At 41.1% G+C, this 20,511-nt stretch overlaps 1 protein-coding gene across 13 annotated transcripts in view; it reads left to right on the top strand.

Moving 5' to 3' along the window:
* The window catches only part of ADGRL3 (adhesion G protein-coupled receptor L3), a 1,088,292-nt gene that overhangs the window by 170,456 nt on the left and 897,325 nt on the right, over window positions 1-20,511 (top strand). For all 13 annotated transcript variants that reach the window (XM_073686326.1, XM_073686314.1, XM_073686318.1 and 10 more), the window contains exon 3: window positions 8,370-8,560. In XM_073686326.1, the coding sequence (XP_073542427.1) occupies window positions 8,506-8,560 (55 nt within the window). In that variant the 5' untranslated portion in view covers window positions 8,370-8,505. The remainder of the gene's footprint in view (window positions 1-8,369; window positions 8,561-20,511) is intronic.

Here is a 20,511-nt window from a genome sequence, read left to right as displayed (position 1 = left end):
TGATAATATCCATTTATGAAGATGGAAATAACCCTTATATCAGTTACTGAAGGATCTCTTGCTTACTGGTTGTTTAAGAATTGTTGCGTATCTCATGTGCTTGGCTTAGAATAGTGAAGTTCAGCATCAGTGGAGGTCAATAAAATGTTGAGTTTTATTTTATGTGCTTTGACTACTAATTGCTGGCTCGAGTATGTAACTGCTGCACTGAATATAAAGAGCTAAAAATCCCATTACAATTAGAAGCCTTTACTTACCCTTGTGGCTTTACGTCTCTCGGGAAGGTCTTACATCATCTCTTGGTTGTGCTACTTTTATTTTCAAGAAGAATGATAGGGAAAAAATATCCTTAGATTTTGTTTTACAAATAAGTATATGAATCTCAGGCCTGAAAACCAGAGGGTGTGTTACTGACATAAAACTTGAAGGGGGCTTTATTTCTACCACGTACCTTTATATGATTAGATCACATAACAATCCCATAATATGTTATCATTTTATATCTAAATCTGCTACAATCGAATGTGAAAATCACATTGTAGAATAAGGCCACTGATATAACACCTCGTTACACTATATTTGCTAGTGTTTGGGTTACGTTCACACATGGAGAAAGATTTGTTGCAGAAATGACTGCATCTGTTTCAAGTATGTGAATGGAGCTTGCAGAAGTGGGTGTGCGTGCTGCAGATACAGCTCATTCTGATGAACAGAACATTTTAGTAGAAGACACTTTAGCTAAACTTTCACGTGTGACTATACTAGACAGTTTACTTCACACTTATTAAAAAGCGCCAGTTGCTGCTATTTAACCATTTAAATGACACTGTCAATTACTGACAATTCATTTATATCACGGGATTGCTGGTGCGCTTGTACACTGGCTTCCATTGTCCTCCCCATGATGAAATCACAGGGTGCCAATGGAAAAACGAGGGCAGCTAGGGGCATGTAGAAAGCCCCCATAGCTGCCATGTTGGTCCTCCAGTCTGTGGCTAAGCCTCATAGGAATATTTAGGCAGGGAGTATACAGTGACTTTGGGGGGCAACATATGTCAACACATGGACAAAGATTGTCAGGGTTTGTTGCTTCACCATAGTACAATGCAAGTGAATGTACCCAGTTGGAACTTTTATGACTCGCATGTCAAGGACGCTGTACACTAGGTGTCGCAATGCGACCCATCCACTTGTTTTGTCCTGCGATATGAGTTGTGAATTATCACAGTAAGGGGACAAAAAAAGTATAAAGAAATAATGAAAAAAAAATTAATTTGGTATTTACATATTCAACTAAGCAAAGGTGAATATAGATTTTCCTGCACCCAAGGCAAAAATTCAGTTTGGTGCCCCCATCCTGTTTGCACATTTAGGTCACAGCCCCACTATCAGTATTTGGTCAGTATTCGGTCAGTATTTTTTCTCAGGAGTGGGTGATAAATGCAGAATTGGTGACTTGTTTCTATTATACCTTTTCTCTGATTGTTCCTCATCTGGTTTTGGCTCCAACTCCTGAGAAAAAATACTGACCAAATACTGATAGTGGGGCCGTGGCCTTACAGCTATGTGCAGACTAGCTGCTCTTCCTAATTTTCTTTATGTTCATTGAAATACTACTTCATTGAGAGAAACTAGTTAAAACATGAGTGTAAGTGTAAAAATTGCATTTGAGTGGTCATGTGATGACTTCTGGAACAGGTAAGCAGAAGAGAATCCTGACAGTAAGTATATTACATGCTGTTAGGAGTTCACATGCTACAGTGCTTAATTTTATAATGATTACTCCTAACACAAATACAGATGTGGTAATCATTAACTTGTCAGACTGCACAATACTTTATTAGCATAGCTATGTATCTGACAAATTATGGATTGTTACATGTGTACAGGATCAGAGCCACAAACAGTACAGAAATACAGCATCAAAACCAACATCAGTACAGAAATATTTCACCAGAATCACCACCAGTACAAGAATACATCATCAAAACCACCATTAGTGCATGAATGCAGCATAACAACTACCATCAGTATATCAATACTATACATCAACAGATCCACTATCAGTACATGAATACAGCACCAGTACAACTAAAATGATAGAAATACAGCACCAGCCCAACCATCAGTACAGAAATACATCATCTGAAACAACAACAGCACTGAAATACATCGCTAAGCTTAATGATCAATTGCAATGTCAGGTCAGCCCCATATACTATTGTGTCACATGAACCTACAATTCCCAGATTCCATAACAATGGTAAGGAGATACTGGGTTTTGTTGTTAGCAGTGATAATCATACTGCAGATCCTACAGGAACCACAGTATTGATGAGACAGAATCAGTATCACAAGTTTACATTTACATCCAGGTACCTTGTAGATGACATATTTTCTATCTTCTCAAATTGGAGTCGTTCTCTTTCTTTTTTCCTCCATCTTGTCCAGACACCATGATGACTTTTCACATCTATAGCTAGTCTCTCCAAGCTTCCATCTTCTCCGGTTTTCTGTAGCAATATCCTGACACAGCGCCCTTAAAATGTAACAGTGTCATTATATTGCTCCTGAATAAAAATATCTGCCCTATACTGTGCCCCTGAATAATTGCCCCTGACTGTGCTCCCTGCACAAAATATGTCCTCCCAATTCTCTTTCATACGGTAGATGGCCTCCAAACTGTCTTCTCCTATAAAATATTGCCTCCATAATGTCCATCCTTATAGCTAATAAGGGAGGACAGTGATTGTTATGATTAACTGCCACACTGTCTGCCTTTATTAGCTATAAAAGCCACACCTCGGACCGTCGCATTATGTAGCCTGATGGTGCCCCTGCTGGCTGTGCCCAGGGCAAATGCCCCATCTACCCCTCCTAGTTATCCCCTACTTAAAAGTTCAATCTGTCAAATTGTAAAATTATTTATATGATATGTTATATACTGAAAGAAAAGAATCAAAATGCCAGGCTTGCGGTTTTTCAGTTGCCACGCTTCTTCCCAAAAAATATGTTATAAAGCATTCAAAATGTCATATATACACCAAAATGGGATCAATAAAAATATCAACTCAAAATGCCAAAAACAAGCGCTCACATAGGTCCATTGACGGAATTTTTTTTGTAAAATACACTTTTTGCCCAGTTCATACTTTTTTTTATCATAAAAAATAGAAAACTACTTTTACATTTGGTATTTCCATAATTGTACTGACCTGAAGAATCATGTTGCCTAGTCATTTTTACTGCACAGTAAACGCTGTAAAACAAGCAAACAAACGAAAAAACAATGGCGGGATGTGTTTTTTCCATACTTTTGGAATCTTTTCCAATCTCAATTGGATTTTTTTCCTATTTTTCAATACATTGGTAAAATGAATAATGTCATTCATACCTTCAACTTGTCAAGCAAAAAAACAAGCCTCGTCGCTATTTTGGGAGAAAAATAAAAGTGTTGTGGATCTTGGAACAGTGGGAGGATAGAACGAAAGCCCAAAAGCAAAACATCGGCCAGTTACAAAGGAATTGATGGTTATGTATAATACTTTAATCACATTTTTTCTGGTGATTTTCAGGACCTATAGAGAATATGGAAAAAGTAACAGAAAAAAACACTACACCTGGAATGTGCTATGTTATGAAAAAATGCTAAGATGCTGAAAAGTGATGTAACGTTTTTGTATGTAGTGCCTTTATTACTGTACTATACAATTTAGGGTGGTTTACAGAACTGTAATCGAACTAACCTGAAAAACAAAGCTATTTTATAACTTTTACCAAACAGTGATAAACTCATAGGCGTAAAAAAACAAAAAAAAACAACAAATCCTGAATTGCTTGCTGGTTTTTGTTCATTCTGTATCTGAAAAATCTGCAATCAAAAAATGTTATGCACCCAAATACAGTACCAATAAAACCTTAGCAATAACCAATAAATACTAAGCTGTCATACAGCTCTGTTGGACGAAAAGTAAAAAGTTTATAATGTTTAGAATATGACAACAACATTTTTTAAATTTTTTTTTTATAAAAATGAATTCTTAGTGTGTAAAAGTTGCAAAAACGTAAAAAAATCTATATAAATCTGGTATCACTGTAATCGTTCTGACCGGAAGAATAAAGATATCATATTATTTATACTGCACGGGAAACTACCGCACTTAGAAAAATAGGTAAAAACACTTCTTGAACTGCCGTTTATTTGTTCAATCAGTCCCAGAAAGATGGCAATAAGGCTCAGTTCATATTTATCCTGTGCTAAGCACTTACTTTATATTTGGGAATATAGATTCCCAAATAGTGCATTTCAGACAAAACTCCTATAATGAGGCAGATTGAGACACTTTGGACTACGTCTGGCCTCTGTTCCGGTGATGTCCCATCGTTTTAGGCATCTTTCTAGCACATAAAAGTCGACCATAGTTGTGTGCATTCCTGAAAAGACAGGGCACTGCCAGAAAAGAGGCCAGACGTAGTCCAAAATGACTCTATCTGTCTCATTATAATGAATGGTTCCATCAAGGATGTCATTTGAATCATGTTTTATTGGGATTTATATGAAAACCCCGACAGAGGTGCTCAGCATAGAGGCAGGATAAGTGTGAACAGGGCCTTATAAAAGAGATCAAAAACTATTTTGTACCCAAAATGCTATTAATGAAAACTTTAACTCGTCCTGCAAAAAAACAAATTCCCACTAGTAGCACAGAGACTTTGGAAAAGCGACATGGCTTCCCCCAGATATAATCAACTGAAATCTGCGCTCCCAAATGCCCCCCTCCGTTTTGAGCCCTGAAGTGTACCTAAACCATAGTCCTTTCTGAGCCCTGCAATATGTCCAAACTGCAGTTTTCCACCACATTTGAAGAATTGCCGCATTCAGAAAAAATTGTGTAACATATTGTGAGGTCCATTTTCTTCCATTACCCATTGTAAAAATAAATTTTTGATTTTTATCATTCCATTTTGCTTTAATTCATCTTAAACACATGAACGATTGATAGACTTTCTGACAGCAGATTTGAATTCATTGATTGGTTCAGTTTCTAAAATGGTATCACTTTAGAGGGGTTCCTAATGTATAGGCCTCTCAAAGTCACTTCAGAACTGAAAAGGTCCATAAAAAATAGGATTTTTAAATTTCTTTGAAAAAAATGAAAAATAGCTACCCTTTTAATCCTTCCAACATGTTATCAAAATAAATGGATTTTACAAATGATGTTGATGTAAATGTCAGATTTTCAGAAAAAAAAAACACAAAACATATCGACTTAAATTTACCACTAGCATAAAGCATGTCTTGAAAAATCAGTCTCAGAATCACTGGAATATGTTGAAGTATTCCAGAGTTATGATCACATAAATTGATTCGTTAAATTTGAAAAATGGGGCTTGATCATTAAATTGGCTCTGTCACTAAGGGGATAAAATGATAATAATTTTGTGCTTACCTTTGAAAACTTTTGCAACTTTTGGAATAGTTCTGAGTTTTCCAGCTACTCTTTGTTTATTGCTGCAGGGATGATGTGTAAAACTTACTTTTCAGGATCAAGTCTCAGCAGGAGTGGCCCACTACACCTCTATTCAGTAGTGCACTGCTATTAGCGGCAGACCATGTGGCAGCTATGGGGCCCTTGATTTGGGGGGAGGGCGGCTGTCTAAGGTCACCACATACTTAACCAGATACTTAATTTCCGAAAGATACAGGTACGGTTGAATATAATGATACAACAGGGAGCCGTTGTTTCCCTGCTTCATAATTCCACCTATGTGTTTGAATCTAAGTGCAGCAGGCTCGATGACATCACTAGATCGTGCCTGCTACACAGAGCCTCAATCCTCACACTGATCAGAACAAAGCATCTCATTGGGTAAATCAAAACTTCTGAGAAGCTGTAAGGCATCATACTTTGTGTGCGCCATCATAACTTTTGGGGGGAGTCGGGGGCTATCATACTGTGTGGTGGTCTATTAAGGCTATCCTACCGTATGGGGAGTATCATTCTGTTGAGGCAAGCTTTGGGACTATCATATTGTGTGTGTTAGGGATGAGGGGGCCATCATATTGTGTGTTGGGCCTGTGGAGGCAATATAATGTGTGTGGAATCATATGTGGGGGGAATTGTAGGATCATCATGTTTTGTGTGTATGGGGGGGTCTGTGTTGGCGGTATACTGTGTGTTTGGGCATCATACATTGGGGGTGATGTATAGTCTCATCATACGTTGTATATGGGGGCGGCATCATACTGTGTGGAGGCTGTGGGATCATCATACTGTGTGTGGAGGATTCTCTGTAAACATGATACTGTGTATGGGTACATGATACTATATGTGGGAGGTGGGCTGTTGGGGTCATCATACCGTGTGGTGGATGTGGTTGGGGACTGGCAGTATCGTAGTATGGGAGCAGAGCTGTGGAAGTCTTTATACTGTGTCATCATACTGTATATGGGAGGGCTGTGGGGGAATCATATTGTATGTTGGTGGATGTGGTGATATCATACTATGTGGGGACATCATACTGTGAGGGTGCCATTGTGCTCTGTGGGGGGGGCTGTAGGGGCCATCATAAGGTGCGTGGGACTGCAGAGGGCCATCATACTGTATGGCGGCCTGTGGTAGTTCTTCAACAGAAAAAATTACCTTTACCTTTTATATCTTTATACCGTCTTTAGCATTGCCATTATATAGCTTCTCCTTGCTGTTCAAACACTCCACAAATAAAGACTACTGCAGCTTTAGTTCTCTTCATATAAATTCTTTCTTTATCGCAAAAAACGGCACAGAATAACATCCATTTTCATAATTTAGAGATCAAACTTACCTGCAGGATAAACACCACAGAGAATCATTCCAAGCTTGAAAACGAGGGTGGTTCCTTGAAATGTCGCTCAGGTGTGGCTGATTGATCCAGCGTCCCTGACTGTTCCTATTTGGAATGAAATTTCCACTTTTCTATATCACGCTATGCTTGGAATTATTCACTGTGGTGTTTATCCTGCATGTAAGTTTGATCTCTGAATTATGAAAATTGATGTTATTCTGTGCCATTTTTTGAGATGAAGAAAGAATTTATATGAAGAGAACTAAAGCTGCAGTTGTCTTTATTTGTGTGTGTGTAGGAATTGTGGAGACACTGGAGGGGCACAATACTGTTTTGGGGAGCTGTAGGGGCATTATAATTTTTTTACTGCAGTATGGAGTCATCAAACTGTGTGAAGGATTGTAGTGACACCATACTTTGCTGGGGTCATCATACTGTGTGAGGGATTGTAGTGACACCATACTTTGCTGGGGTCATCATACTGTGTGAGGGATTGTAGTGACACCATACTTTGCTGGGGTCATCACACTGTGTGAGAGATTGTAGTAACACCATACTTTACTGGGGTCATCATACTGTGTGAGGGATTGTAGTGACACCATACTTTGCTGGGGTCATCATACTGTGTGAGGGATTGTAGTGACACCATACTTTGCTGGGGTCATCACACTGTGTGAGGGATTGTAGTGACACCATACTTTGCTGGGGTCATCATACTGTGTGAGGGATTGTAGTGACACCATACTTTGCTGGGGTCATCATACTGTGTGTGTGGAGGCAAATTGTGTGGGGAAATTCACTTTGGAGGTATCATATAATATGTGGGGAGCATTTTTGGGTGTATAATACTTCATGTGGGCCATGAAAAATTTATCGTAATGGGTGAAATCACCAAGAGTCTTCAGTATAAGCAAAATCACTGTGTATATGCCACAGTACATGGCCCTATCATTGTCTTTAAAAGTTATAAGCTGTGCCCTTCTGTGACTGCATCTACTGTATATGCTATGAACCCGTGCCTATTATATTTTTTTAGGAGGAGCCAATCAGGACTTTTTTTTATGGTGCCCCATGATTTCATTGTATGCCCCTGATACTATTAAGTCTAAAGAAAGAGATTTTTTAATAAAAATTTAAAGATTGTTGACAATCCACAAAAAATTCTCTAGGTTTTCAAGGCTAATGATATTGATGAACTATCCTTTGAATAAATCATCAATATCAGATGGGTGAGCATTTGACACCGTCCGCCGATCAGCTGTGTCGGCTGGATATAACAGGGGATGGATCTGAGCAGCACCTCTCTGTGTAGCTGAATGGTGGGGTGCCTGGTGTCGAATCCTCTTCAACCTGATGGTGATGAGTGTGAGCTATCATAAGGATAGATCATCAATAGCATTAGACCGAAGAACCTCTTTGATACTAAACAAAGAATAACTACTACTAACTCAATTAGTAATACAACTTGTTCTTGGCTGACTTCATCTTACATGTACAGTAGTTCATTAAGAACAAACTATTAATATATTTATTTTTTTTCTTAGGTCTTGCACCTTTCCTACTATCCATTTGGGTGTCAGCTTTATACTTCAAAAGGTGGCACTTTCAACGATACCTGAAGAAAAAGTAAAAGAAGGGGATTTCCTGGCCTTACCTCTTTTCTGATTATACCTCACAGCAATGTCATCATTAAAGCTGTTAATTTGCCTAAAGCTGATGATAACACTAATTCATGGTAAGAATTTATGTAAACTATTATTGTTTAACATATGTAACTTGGAAGTATTACTCCCTGTGGCATTGTCTGCTTGACAGAAAAAATTGTTTTGCTGCAATATTATTAAGGTCAGGGCCGTATTTGATGCTAGCCACTTGGGTGCTAGTGCCTAGGGTGGCAGTTTATGGGAGCGGTACAAGCTTGCAAGAGAGAACTAAAAATAATATTATATTTATATTCCAACTTCCTCACCTCCTCCCTCCTGGACATTGAAAAGTATTTTTGGGAGAGGGAGGGGTTCATAGGCTGCACTAGCGGAGAGTGATAATGGAGAAGAGGGGCTGTACTCTGTAGTTCGGGTGATAGATGCACTCAGTGACATAACGTTACCACTTTACAAAGTTTTTGTGTGACCTCATCTGGAATATTCAGTTCAGTTCTGACACCAGTTAATAGAAAGTATGTCCTGGAGTTAGAAAAGGTACAAAGAAGACCCACAAAACTTATAAGAGTCATGGATGATCTCAGTTATGTGGAAGTATTAAAAGTATAACATTTATTTAGTCTTGAGAGACGAAGCCTAAGGGTGGACATAACTAAGTTGTACAAGCACATAAATGGCCCATATAAAAAGTATGGTCAAAAGCTGTTTCATGTAAAACCCCATCAAAAGACAAGGGGACAGTCCCTCCATCGGGAGAAAAAAAGGTTCAATCTCTAGAGAAGAACTATTAATCTTTGAAGCAGTCTACCTCAGGAGCTGAATTGCAAAAAGAACTTCGGCACTCCATACATGAATATATAAGAAATATTGTATCTAGACTAATGTCACTTTGAAAAATGAAGGTTTTTTGCGCATAAGTTGGCCAATTTATGTGTGCCCATCAACCACACAAGGTCACCTTCGTATGATGGGAAACTACGCTACGCTACCACTGGATATGCCACTCTTGGGCTGTAAGCCTGTATGGACAATATGTCTCTGCTTGGGCTTTTAACCTACAATGTATGGGCTGGTAGAGCTAGTTAAAACCACCTGTGACTGAATGGGAGGGACACATGGTCAGAAAAAAGGCTGTCAAACTTCTAATAGTGTGAACACGTACCTGCTGCAATGCTCCAGGAGCGGGATCCCAAAAATGATTAATAGAAAAAAGAGAGGGGTCGCTCACTGGTCTATTCGGGTGCTCTGAAGAAAAGAGTAATCTCAATTGCAAAAAGAACTTCGGCACTCCATACATGAATATATAAGAAATATTGTATCTAGACTAATGTCACTTTGAAAAATGAAGGTTTTTTGCGCATAAGTTGGCCAATTTATGTGTGCCCATCAACCACGACAAGGTCACCTTCGTATGATGGGAAACTACGCTACGCTACCACTGGATATGCCACTCTTGGGCTGTAAGCCTGTATGGACAATATGTCTCTGCTTGGGCTTTTAACCTACAATGTATGGGCTGGTAGAGCTAGTTAAAACCACCTGTGACTGAATGGGAGGGACACATGGTCAGAAAAAAGGCTGTCAAACTTCTAATAGTGTGAACACGTACCTGCTGCAATGCTCCAGGAGCGGGATCCCAAAAATGATTAATAGAAAAAAGAGAGGGGTCGCTCACTGGTCTATTCGGGTGCTCTGAAGAAAAGAGTAATCTCAATTGCAAAAAGAACTTTGGCACTCCATACATGAATATATAAGAAATATTGTATCTAGACTAATGTCACTTTGAAAAATGAAGGTTTTTTGCGCATAAGTTGGCCAATTTATGTGTGCCCATCAACCACGACAAGGTCACCTTCGTATGATGGGAAACTACGCTACGCTACCACTGGATATGCCACTCTTGGGCTGTAAGCCTGTATGGACAATATGTCTCTGCTTGGGCTTTTAACCTACAATGTATGGGCTGGTAGAGCTAGTTAAAACCACCTGTGACTGAATGGGAGGGACACATGGTCAGAAAAAAGGCTGTCAAACTTCTAATAGTGTGAACACGTACCTGCTGCAATGCTCCAGGAGCGGGATCCCAAAAATGATTAATAGAAAAAAGAGAGGGGTCGCTCACTGGTCTATTCGGGTGCTCTGAAGAAAAGAGTAATCTCAATTGCAAAAAGAACTTCGGCACTCCATACATGAATATATAAGAAATATTGTATCTAGACTAATGTCACTTTGAAAAATGAAGGTATTTTTCAAAGTGACATTAATCTAGATACAATATTTCTTATATATTCATGTATGGAGTGCCGAAGTTCTTTTTGCAATTGAGATTACTCTTTTCTTCAGAGCACCCGAATAGACCAGTGAGCGACCCCTCTCTTTTTTCTATTAATCATTTTTGGGATCCCGCTCCTGGAGCATTGCAGCAGGTACGTGTTCACACTATTAGAAGTTTGACAGCCTTTTTTCTGACCATGTGTCCCTCCCATTCAGTCACAGGTGGTTTTAACTAGCTCTACCAGCCCATACATTGTAGGTTAAAAGCCCAAGCAGAGACATATTGTCCATACAGGCTTACAGCCCAAGAGTGGCATATCCAGTGGTAGCGTAGCGTAGTTTCCCATCATACGAAGGTGACCTTGTCGTGGTTGATGGGCACACATAAATTGGCCAACTTATGCGCAAAAAACCTTCATTTTTCAAAGTGACATTAGTCTAGATACAATATTTCTTATATATTCATGTATGGAGTGCCGAAGTTTTTTTTGCAATTGAGATTACTCTTTTCTTCAGAGCACCCGAATAGACCAGTGAGCGACCCCTCTCTTTTTTCTATTAATCATTTTTGGGATCCCGCTCCTGGAGCATTGCAGCAGGTACGTGTTCACACTATTAGAAGTTTGACAGCCTTTTTTCTGACCATGTGTCCCTCCCATTCAGTCACAGGTGGTTTTAACTAGCTCTACCAGCCCATACATTGTAGGTTAAAAGCCCAAGCAGAGACATATTGTCCATACAGGCTTACAGCCCAAGAGTGGCATATCCAGTGGTAGCGTAGCGTAGTTTCCCATCATACGAAGGTGACCTTGTCGTGGTTGATGGGCACACATAAATTGGCCAACTTATGCGCAAAACCTTCATTTTTCAAAGTGACATTAGTCTAGATACAATATTGCTTACCTCAGGAGCTGGTCATGGTGGAAACTGTCAAATGTTTTAAAAATCTTAAAGTAAATACCATATTTTTCGGACTATAAGACGCACCGGACCATAAGACGCACCCACGTTTTAGAGGAGGAAAATATAAAAAAATGTAAGCAAAAAATGTGGTCATGATGCCCTGTTAAGGGGGAGGGGGTCTAATGCTGAAACTGTTATAGGGGTAATGTCCCCTAATTCTGTTAATATCCCCCATCCTGGTATATATGGCCCCCTTCTTCCTGTTATACGTAGCCTTCATCCCCATCCTGATATGCATGGCACCCCAATCCCCCATCCTGGTATGCATGGCCCCCTCATCCCTCTTCCTGGTATGTATGGCACCCCTCACACCCATCCTGGTATGTATGGCACCTTCATCCCTCTTCCTGGTATGTATGGCACTCTTCATCCCTGTATGTATAGTCCCTCTCATCCTAGTATGTATGGCCCCCTTCATCCCTGTATATATGGCCCCCTTCATTCCTGTATGTATGGCCCCCCTCATGCCTCATCCCTGTATGTATGGCCCCCTCATTCTGGTATGTATGGCCCCCTTCATCCCTGTATGTATAGTCCCTCTCATCCTAGTATGTATGGCCCCCTTCATCCCTGTATATATGGCCCCCTTCATTCCTGTATGTATGGCCCCCCCTCATGCCTCATCCCTTTATGTATGGCCCCCTTCATCCCTGTATGTATGGCCCCCTTCATCCCTGTATGTATGGCCCCCCTCATTCCTCATCCCTGTATGTGTAGCCCCCCCTCATGCCTCATCTCTGTATGTATGGCCCCCCTCATCCTGGTATGTATGTCCCCCCTCATCCTGGTATTCATGGCCCCCCTCATCCTGGTATGCATGGCCCCCAACATGGGTGTGGTGAATATTCATGGCCTTTAATAGTGGGCAGGCTGACAGTTGAGCACAGCAGGAGCCATGCTGCAGCTAAAGTGTGCGATCTATTAGGGAGAATGAATGGTCACTGCTCCCCACGCATGCAGTCCCGGCGTGGGGAGCAATGACTATTCCGGCACAGGTCGTGACACAGCACTGGAGGAGAGAGGAGGTGAGTATGAGTGTTTATTTTTTTTCTGTGCAGCGTGACGGGGATCAGGGGGTGCCAAGCATACCAGGATGAGGGGGCCATACATACAGGGATGAAGGGGGCCATGCATACCTGGATGAGGGATGAGGGGGGCCATACATACAGGGTGCCATACTTACCAGGAGCCGCGCTACAGGCTGAGTGTGCCGGTTATTATCCGGTTATTATCTCCATGGGCGTGGGGAGCAGTGAATATTCATTTTCTTTAGTAGCAGGCACAGTGTAGGCTGCAGCAGGCGGCTGCTGCGTCCTGTGCACCGCTACTCCGCCTCTGTCGCTTCCCCCACATCCCACACCACCCACAGCCACAGTATTTTATGTATATCGGACTATAAGACGCACCCCCCACTTTCCTCCAGAATTTTGGAGGAAAAAAGTGCGTCTTATAGTCCGAAAAATACGGTATGCCTGTAACATTTGCCCTAGGCAAGCAGAGGTTCTCAGTGTCACAACTTAGAGCTTATGAACCCTAATACAAAATCTCCAACATTTCCCTTAAAGAAGTTGTCCACTACTTGGACAACTCCTTGTCATCCCCCACACTTGGCCCCGATAAAATAAAAAACCTTATACTCACCTTCCATCCTGTCGCCGTTCCTGCGGTGTCTGCACTCGCTCTCTCTTGGGCTCTCGTGCTGTTGTTGTGACACATGACACCGGTGCCTAATCAGCGCTGGAGATCAGCTGCAGCCCCGACTTCCTCTTCAAGTTTGATTTGTCCCACGGCGCAAACAGTAACGCCAGCGCTGATTGGGTGTCAGGGTCACGTGTCACAACAACCGCATGAGAGCCCCGGGACCGTGAGTGCCGAAACCGCTGGAACAGCACCAGCACGGGAGGTGAGTATAAGCTTTTTTATTTTATTGGTGCCAAACATTTAGATCAAGAAAGGGTTGTCCAAGTAGTTAACTATCATGGATCTTTAATACCATTAGTCTTTTCATATGGACCAGGACACAGGTGTGAGTGCAATTCCTGGACCCACTATAATTACACCTCTGCATGTACTGCAGAATAGAAAATTGTTCACCCTTGCTCTGAAATTTGACTTTAGGGCAGATGTTACTAATGGCAAATGTTACTGCCCATGATATGCTTATTTAGAAGAAAATAATACAAATACTTAAATGGAACCTGTCACCAGGTTTTCTCCATATAAAGTAGGGCCAGCACCTGTAATCTCTCATGTACAGTATTGTAGAATGCTGTATATTTGTCCCCAATCCGCCCTGCAAGAAAAAAAAATAGCTTTTATTTTACCCACAGACGGCGCGGTCCGATCCGATGGGCATCTCTGGTCTTGATCTGACACCTCCTCTCTTCTTGCAATTAAAACCTGGTAACATGTTCCCTTTAAGTAAATGTATAAAATTCTTTCTCTGAATGTTGATCTAGTTGATTGACTCTCAGAATCAGGAGGCAGAAACGCTCTTTTAGGAAAGATTGGTTCATGCAATATGGTTGTACCTGTTCCCTTTATTGTTTCTTATCCCTTGGGAGAACTAGGTGGACATGTGTCTTTTTTCTAACTATGTAACTATAAAATATATATCCTAACTGACTTGTGAAAATGTGAAGCCAACCTGACAGTTGATACATTCTGCCCGAGCCACATGCTGCATGTATCAGTCACTGGCTGTATGATTTCGGACAAGTATGTTTGACTCTGAAATGCTGCAGCGTTTTAGACAAAAACATACAGTAAAAGCTATTGGGGACCGAGCCACACTTGTGACTAGTCAGACAGGTGGGTCCCTGGCGGCTTCTTACCTCCTGCTGCCCTTGAGTGACACATGTACAGTATAATGGGCAATACGTTTTCTGCAAACCACCATATATGTACAGCATGATAATGAAGCCAGCTCACAAGCATACCAAGGCTTTCTTAAAGCATGAATGATTTGTTTAGTGGTAGTTATGGTAGTCAATGTCAATGAAGAAAGAATTAAATAAGTGTTCAAAGGATTGTCTAGCATCCTTGGCCAAGTTGTCAGGTTCGAATTACTTTTATATGACATGTTTGGCCGTCTTACTCTAGCAAACTATCCAATCTTCCTTCATTATGCAAGAATTCAAGCACATTGCCACTGACCTTCTAAAAACCTCTGGTTTTAAATAGGAACTATCACTAGATTTCCAAATGCAAATTGCATACATTAGTAAAAAGATCACTTAGAATAGCATAGCCTGATCAGAATATCAGAGCAGACAAATAAAGTTAAAGAAGTTGTCCACTACTTTTACATTGATGACCTATCCTTAGGTCTCTCCATTCTGCCCCCAATGTCTCTCCATTCTGCCCCCTGTCTCCGTTCTGCCTCCATGTTCCTATTCTGCCCCTAATGTCTCCATTCTGCCCCCCTCGTCTCCATTCTTTCCTCCCATGTCTCCATTCTGACCCCCATGTCTCTATTCTGACCCCCTGTGTCCATTCTGCCTCCCTGTCCCTATTCTTCCCCCATGTCTCCATTCTGCCCCCATGTCTCCCCTCTGCCCTCCAGGGTTATAACCCTTCCCAGGTTCATGGGAAACAACAATTGCTTCTCTGAAATTATTGCTGATTTCTTCCTCCTTGGTATTGTGTTAACACACACCTGAATTCTTCTTTTAAAGATGTAGACACACTTCCTGATGAAAAATTTGCTATACTTAATTAGAAGCACTTGGCTGCTCATTTCCTATGGAAACATGAATGGTGTAATTAATTTTGCTCACACTTCTTCAGCATTTTGGCATAGTTTTTATCAAATAGATGAAGCAACATTACTCTGGGACTGGGCTCGGTTCCTTCTTTCCCCTATAGTTGGGCTTTGTGCTAGTCAGGGCTTGGTTACTGTGTTAACTCTGCATACACTTCTGATGTAGTCACCTAAGTTTTTCTAAGGCTTGCTCAGGCAGCTATGTGCTGCCTGAGTATTGAGGTACCCAAGCGTTTACTACCAATCTCAGTCCAGCTCTGCATGTATTGACTCACTTATAACTCTGCTGAATCAAGATTATAGATAACTAACTCCTCTCAACTATTCTTGCAGTTGTTCACACCTTCATCTCTGCTATCAAATTATCTGATCATTAGTTAATTTCTGCTATTCTAATGCAGTCTACATCACCAGCTCTAGACTGTGTCACGTTTTCTGGTAATAAACTTATCTCAGCTATCCTGGTGCAGCTTACTGTACATTTACCACTCTGCTGTTCCTGTGTGTAATCACAATTCTGCTGCAAGATACGTATTTTGTTCCTATATAATCTCCATATTTAGCTCAGCTGCATCCACTTCTTCCCATCTGCTCTCCTGCAAAACCCTGCTGTGCTGGTCCTTGCTGATCCAGGTATTGTCTTGCAAGCTCAGCTCTGCTGCATCATCACCTCCAGCCTGTGCTTCTCATGTATACCTTCAGCTTAGAGAATCCTGCTCATCTGGCTCATCATGTGAGCCCATAACATTGTTAGGTATTGTTGTTTATCTGAGGTTGTAGTAACCTAGGTTTAAGCTCTTCTAAAGGTGAGATTTTATTTTTATTATGTCCTGATACATAAAACTTTAGAATTCAAAGAGTGTGTACTTAGTTTTTTTTAAAAGCAACTTCCAAAAGATGTTACCACTCCTCCAAAACTGATTTAAAGTCAAGAAGTTCCTGGCTGCAATGGAATAATTTCGCTCAGCAGCAAAGAGTTTCCTGGAAAAGAAACCATGGGGGTGGTTTCTCAACTTAATGAGAGAACTACAAGATAATACTTGCTATTCCTATGGAGAAGTCATCCAGTCCAAGGAAAAAAAAGCTTGCTGACTTCTGGATGATGCAAAAACATGACTTGAGGAGACTAAAAGATTCAATTGCAGAGTCTGGCCAGTTCCGAGAACTTGCACCCTTCAAAGTCTATGTACAGTGGTGAAAACAAGTATTTAATACACTGCTGATTTTGCAAGTTTTCCCACCTACAAAGAATGGAGAGGTCTGTAATTTTTTATCGTAGGTACACTTCAACTGTGAGACAGAATCTAAAAATAAAAACCAGAAAATCTCATTGTTTGATTTTTACATAATTAATTTGCATTTTATTGCATGAAATAAGTATTTGATACAATAGAAAAACCAAACTTAATATTTGGTACAGAAACCTTTGTTCCCAATTACAGAGGTCAGACGTTTCCAGTAGTTCTTGACCAAGTTTGCATACACTGCAGCAGGGATTTTGGCCCATTCCTCCATACAGATTTTCTCCAGATCTTTCAGGTTTCGGGGCTGTCGCTGGGCAACATTGAGTTTCAGCTCCCTGCAAAGATTTTCTATTGGGTTCAGGGATGGAGACTGACTAGGACACTCCAGGACCTCTGAATCCTTTTTACAGAGCCACTCCTTAGTTGCTCTGGCTGTGTATTTCGGGTTAAGACCCAGCCACGACCCATCTTCAGTGCTCTTACTGAGGGATGGAGGTTGTTAGCCAAAATCTCGCGATACATGACCCCTTTCATCCTCCCTTCAATGCGTTGCAGTCGTCCTGTCCCCTTTGCAGACAAGCACCCTCAAAGTATGATGTTTCACCCCCCATGCTTCACGGTTTGGGACGGTGTTCTTGGGGTTGTACTCATCCTTCTTCTTCCTCCAAACACGGCGAGCAGAGTTGATACCAAAAGTTCTATTTTGGTCTCATCTGACACATGAACCTCTCCCATGCCTCCTCTGGATCATCCAGATGGTCATTGGCAAACTTCAAACGGGCCTGGACATGTGCTTGCTTGAGCAGGGGGACCTTGCTTGCCTTGCAGGATTTTAATTCACGACGACGTATGTGTTACTAACGGTAATGTTTGAGACTGTGGTCTCAGCTGTCTTCACATCATTGACCAGGTCCTCCTATGTAGGTCTAGACTGATTCCTGACCTTTCTCAAAATCATCCTTACTCCACGAGGCCAGATCTTGCATGGAGCCCCAGATCGAGGAAGATTGACCGTCATCTTGTGGTTCTTCCATTTTCTAATAATTGCGCCAACAGTTGTTGCCTTCTCACCAAGCTGCTTGCCTATTGTCCTGTAGCCCATCCCAGCCTTGTGCAGGTCTACAATTTTGTCCCTGGTGTCCTTAAACAGGTCTTTTGTCTTGGCCATGGGGGAGAGGTTGTAGTGTGATTGATTGAGTGTGTGGACAGGTGTCTTTCATACAGGTAACAAGTTCAAACAGGTGCAATTAATACTGGTAACGAGTTCAGAGTAGTAGGGCCTCTTGAAGACTAACAGGTCTGTGAAAGCCAGAATTCTTGCTGGTTGGTAGGTGATCAAATACTTATTTCATGCAATAAAATGCAATTTAATTATTTAAAATTCATACAATGTGATTTTCTATTTTTTATTTTTAGATTCTGTCTCTCACAGTTGAATTGTACCTATGCTAAAAATTATAGACCTCCCCATTCTTTGTAGGTGGGAAAACTTGCAAAATCATAAGTGTATCAAATACTTTTTTTTCCACTGTAAGGCTATGTGCCCACGATGCAGAAATGTTCAGGATTTTTTCCTGAGCGTTTCTGCATCTCCCTGGCAGAAAAAAACGCATGCGGATTGTACATGCATTTTTCCTGCCAGGGACATGCGGAAATGAAGCGTTAATTCACTGGCATTTCCGCATGCGGGTTGACAGGAGCTTTCCAAGCGATTAGCATCACTTGGAAAGTGCTTGACAACTTGGTCACACTATATAAATCCATGCAAACGGCATGGATTTATATAGTGTGACCCGAGAGAGTGGTTAAAAATAAAAAAATAAACCAATACTTACCTTCCGATGGCCCCCGAGTCTTGCTGCGCTCCTGTGCTGGCTGCCGGCAGATCGCGGTACGCTGTACTGAAAAGACCTGCCGTCACATGACTGTGACGTCAGCGCAGGTCCTTCAGTCCTGCGCGATCTGTCGGGAAGCGAAGAGAAGGAGTCCGGGGGCCGTCGGAAGGTGAATATAATCTTTATTTTTTATTTTATTCTTTTTTTTATGGTACCTGGGTGTGGAGGAGACTCTCCTCTCCTCCACACCCGGGTACCATCCGCATATTAGAACGCGCCAATTACGCAAGTACAGATGCTGTCTTGCGGAATTGGCGCGTTCTAATGCAAGTCAATGGCGGCGAAAACGCAGCGCTTCCGCAACATTAATGGACATGCTGCGGATTTTTGAGCGCAGCATAAACGCTGCGGAAAAATCCGCAGCATGGGCATTGAAAGTGCAGAATTGCATTGGAGACCATGGGGGAAGGTTTACCAAGTGTTTCCCAAGCGTTTACGCTGCTTTAATTCCGCAGCGTAAACGCTTGAAAAACGCATCGTGGGCACATAGCCTAACACTGAACAGAAACATCCTGGTGATGACAGTTCAAATCTTAGGAGAATATTAAGATGAACAAGAACATAATGATTTAGAATATCATGTAAGATCTCTTTTAAAAGTGCTGACACATGGCTGGAGTATTACACAGACCAAAGGGCATGCCTAAATATTCATGGTGACTGTCACGGGTATTGAATGCTGTCTTCCATTTATCTCCTTCCTTGATGTGAATCAGGTTGTAGGCTTAGCAAAGATCTAACTTATTAAATATACGAGCTCCTTTGATCCGATTGAACAGTTCTCAAATGAGAAGCAAAGGGTAGTGATCATTTATCGTGATTTTGTTCAAGCCCCAGTAGTCGATGCATGGTCTGAGAGAACCATCCTTCCTTTATACAAAAAGGAATCCTGTGCCAGCATGAGGTATAGATTTCTAAATAAATCCCCTCTCTAAATTTTCATTTACATTCGTGGACATACAGTAGCGCCAGGAATATTGAAAACTATGGAAGCTGAGTGGACTGACATTGTAAAAGGTTGAGGTAAAGAATTTATACTATACTGAAAACATACTGAACCCTTGCGGGCAATCTGATCAGTTGACAAATTACTGGTACGTGTTAACTACAGTAGTCTTAGGAGCACAGGTGTATCTGTAAGGGATAGATCTTAAAAGGAAATATCCTCAAAAGGAAAAGCTCCCAATTGGATTAGCACCTTCTGAGTGCAAAAACGGATAAGACTATTTGTAATAGTGGAGCCATTTGCCTAGATGAGCTGCCAAGATTCCTGTAAAGAAATAGAAGAAAGTCTTGTCCTCCTAGCCAACGAAGAATCAATAACATTTTCTGTAACACCTGAGTCCACCAAAGCTTGACTTGAAAACTCTGAGGAATTGAAGAAGAGTGACACAAGTATTACAAATTTATCAGTGGAAGATAATATTAACCTTAAGAATATTTCTCCATCATCACCTAGGTCTGAAGTTTTCTTTCTTGGTCTTTAGCTTAGAACAGTCTAAATGGGAATGACCTCTTTCTCCACAATAAAGATATATGGTAATTCCTCTGCCAGGCCTTGAATTTTCTCTGAAGGAGATAATACTTTCTGGCCAATTTGAATAGGTTTCACAGTTTCCTCCCTGAGGAGAGACCTAAATTTATTTCAGACATTAGGTTCACAACAATCTTTAGTTTTGTCCCTTGACCTCTCTTTGAATCATATATCCACACTGGTGGCAAGAGAAATAAGATCATCAAGTGAAGTTGACTTGACGACAACACTTTAGTTGTTCAATAATAAAATTATTCTTCAAAAATACAAATTGCCTAATAATTGTGCACTTAGTATATAGTTCCCAGCCAGTTTTTCAAACTACGGTATGTTTACTCTGATATACAGTAGT

Source organism: Phyllobates terribilis, unplaced genomic scaffold (genome assembly GCF_046119375.1).
Source record: "Phyllobates terribilis strain yellow unplaced genomic scaffold, ASM4611937v1 Scaffold_1__5_contigs__length_1240528914, whole genome shotgun sequence".
In the NCBI taxonomy this organism is placed as follows: Eukaryota; Metazoa; Chordata; class Amphibia; order Anura; family Dendrobatidae; genus Phyllobates; species Phyllobates terribilis.
The sequence above is the reverse complement of the archived record's forward strand: the minus strand, read 5'-3'. Positions and strand labels throughout refer to the sequence as shown.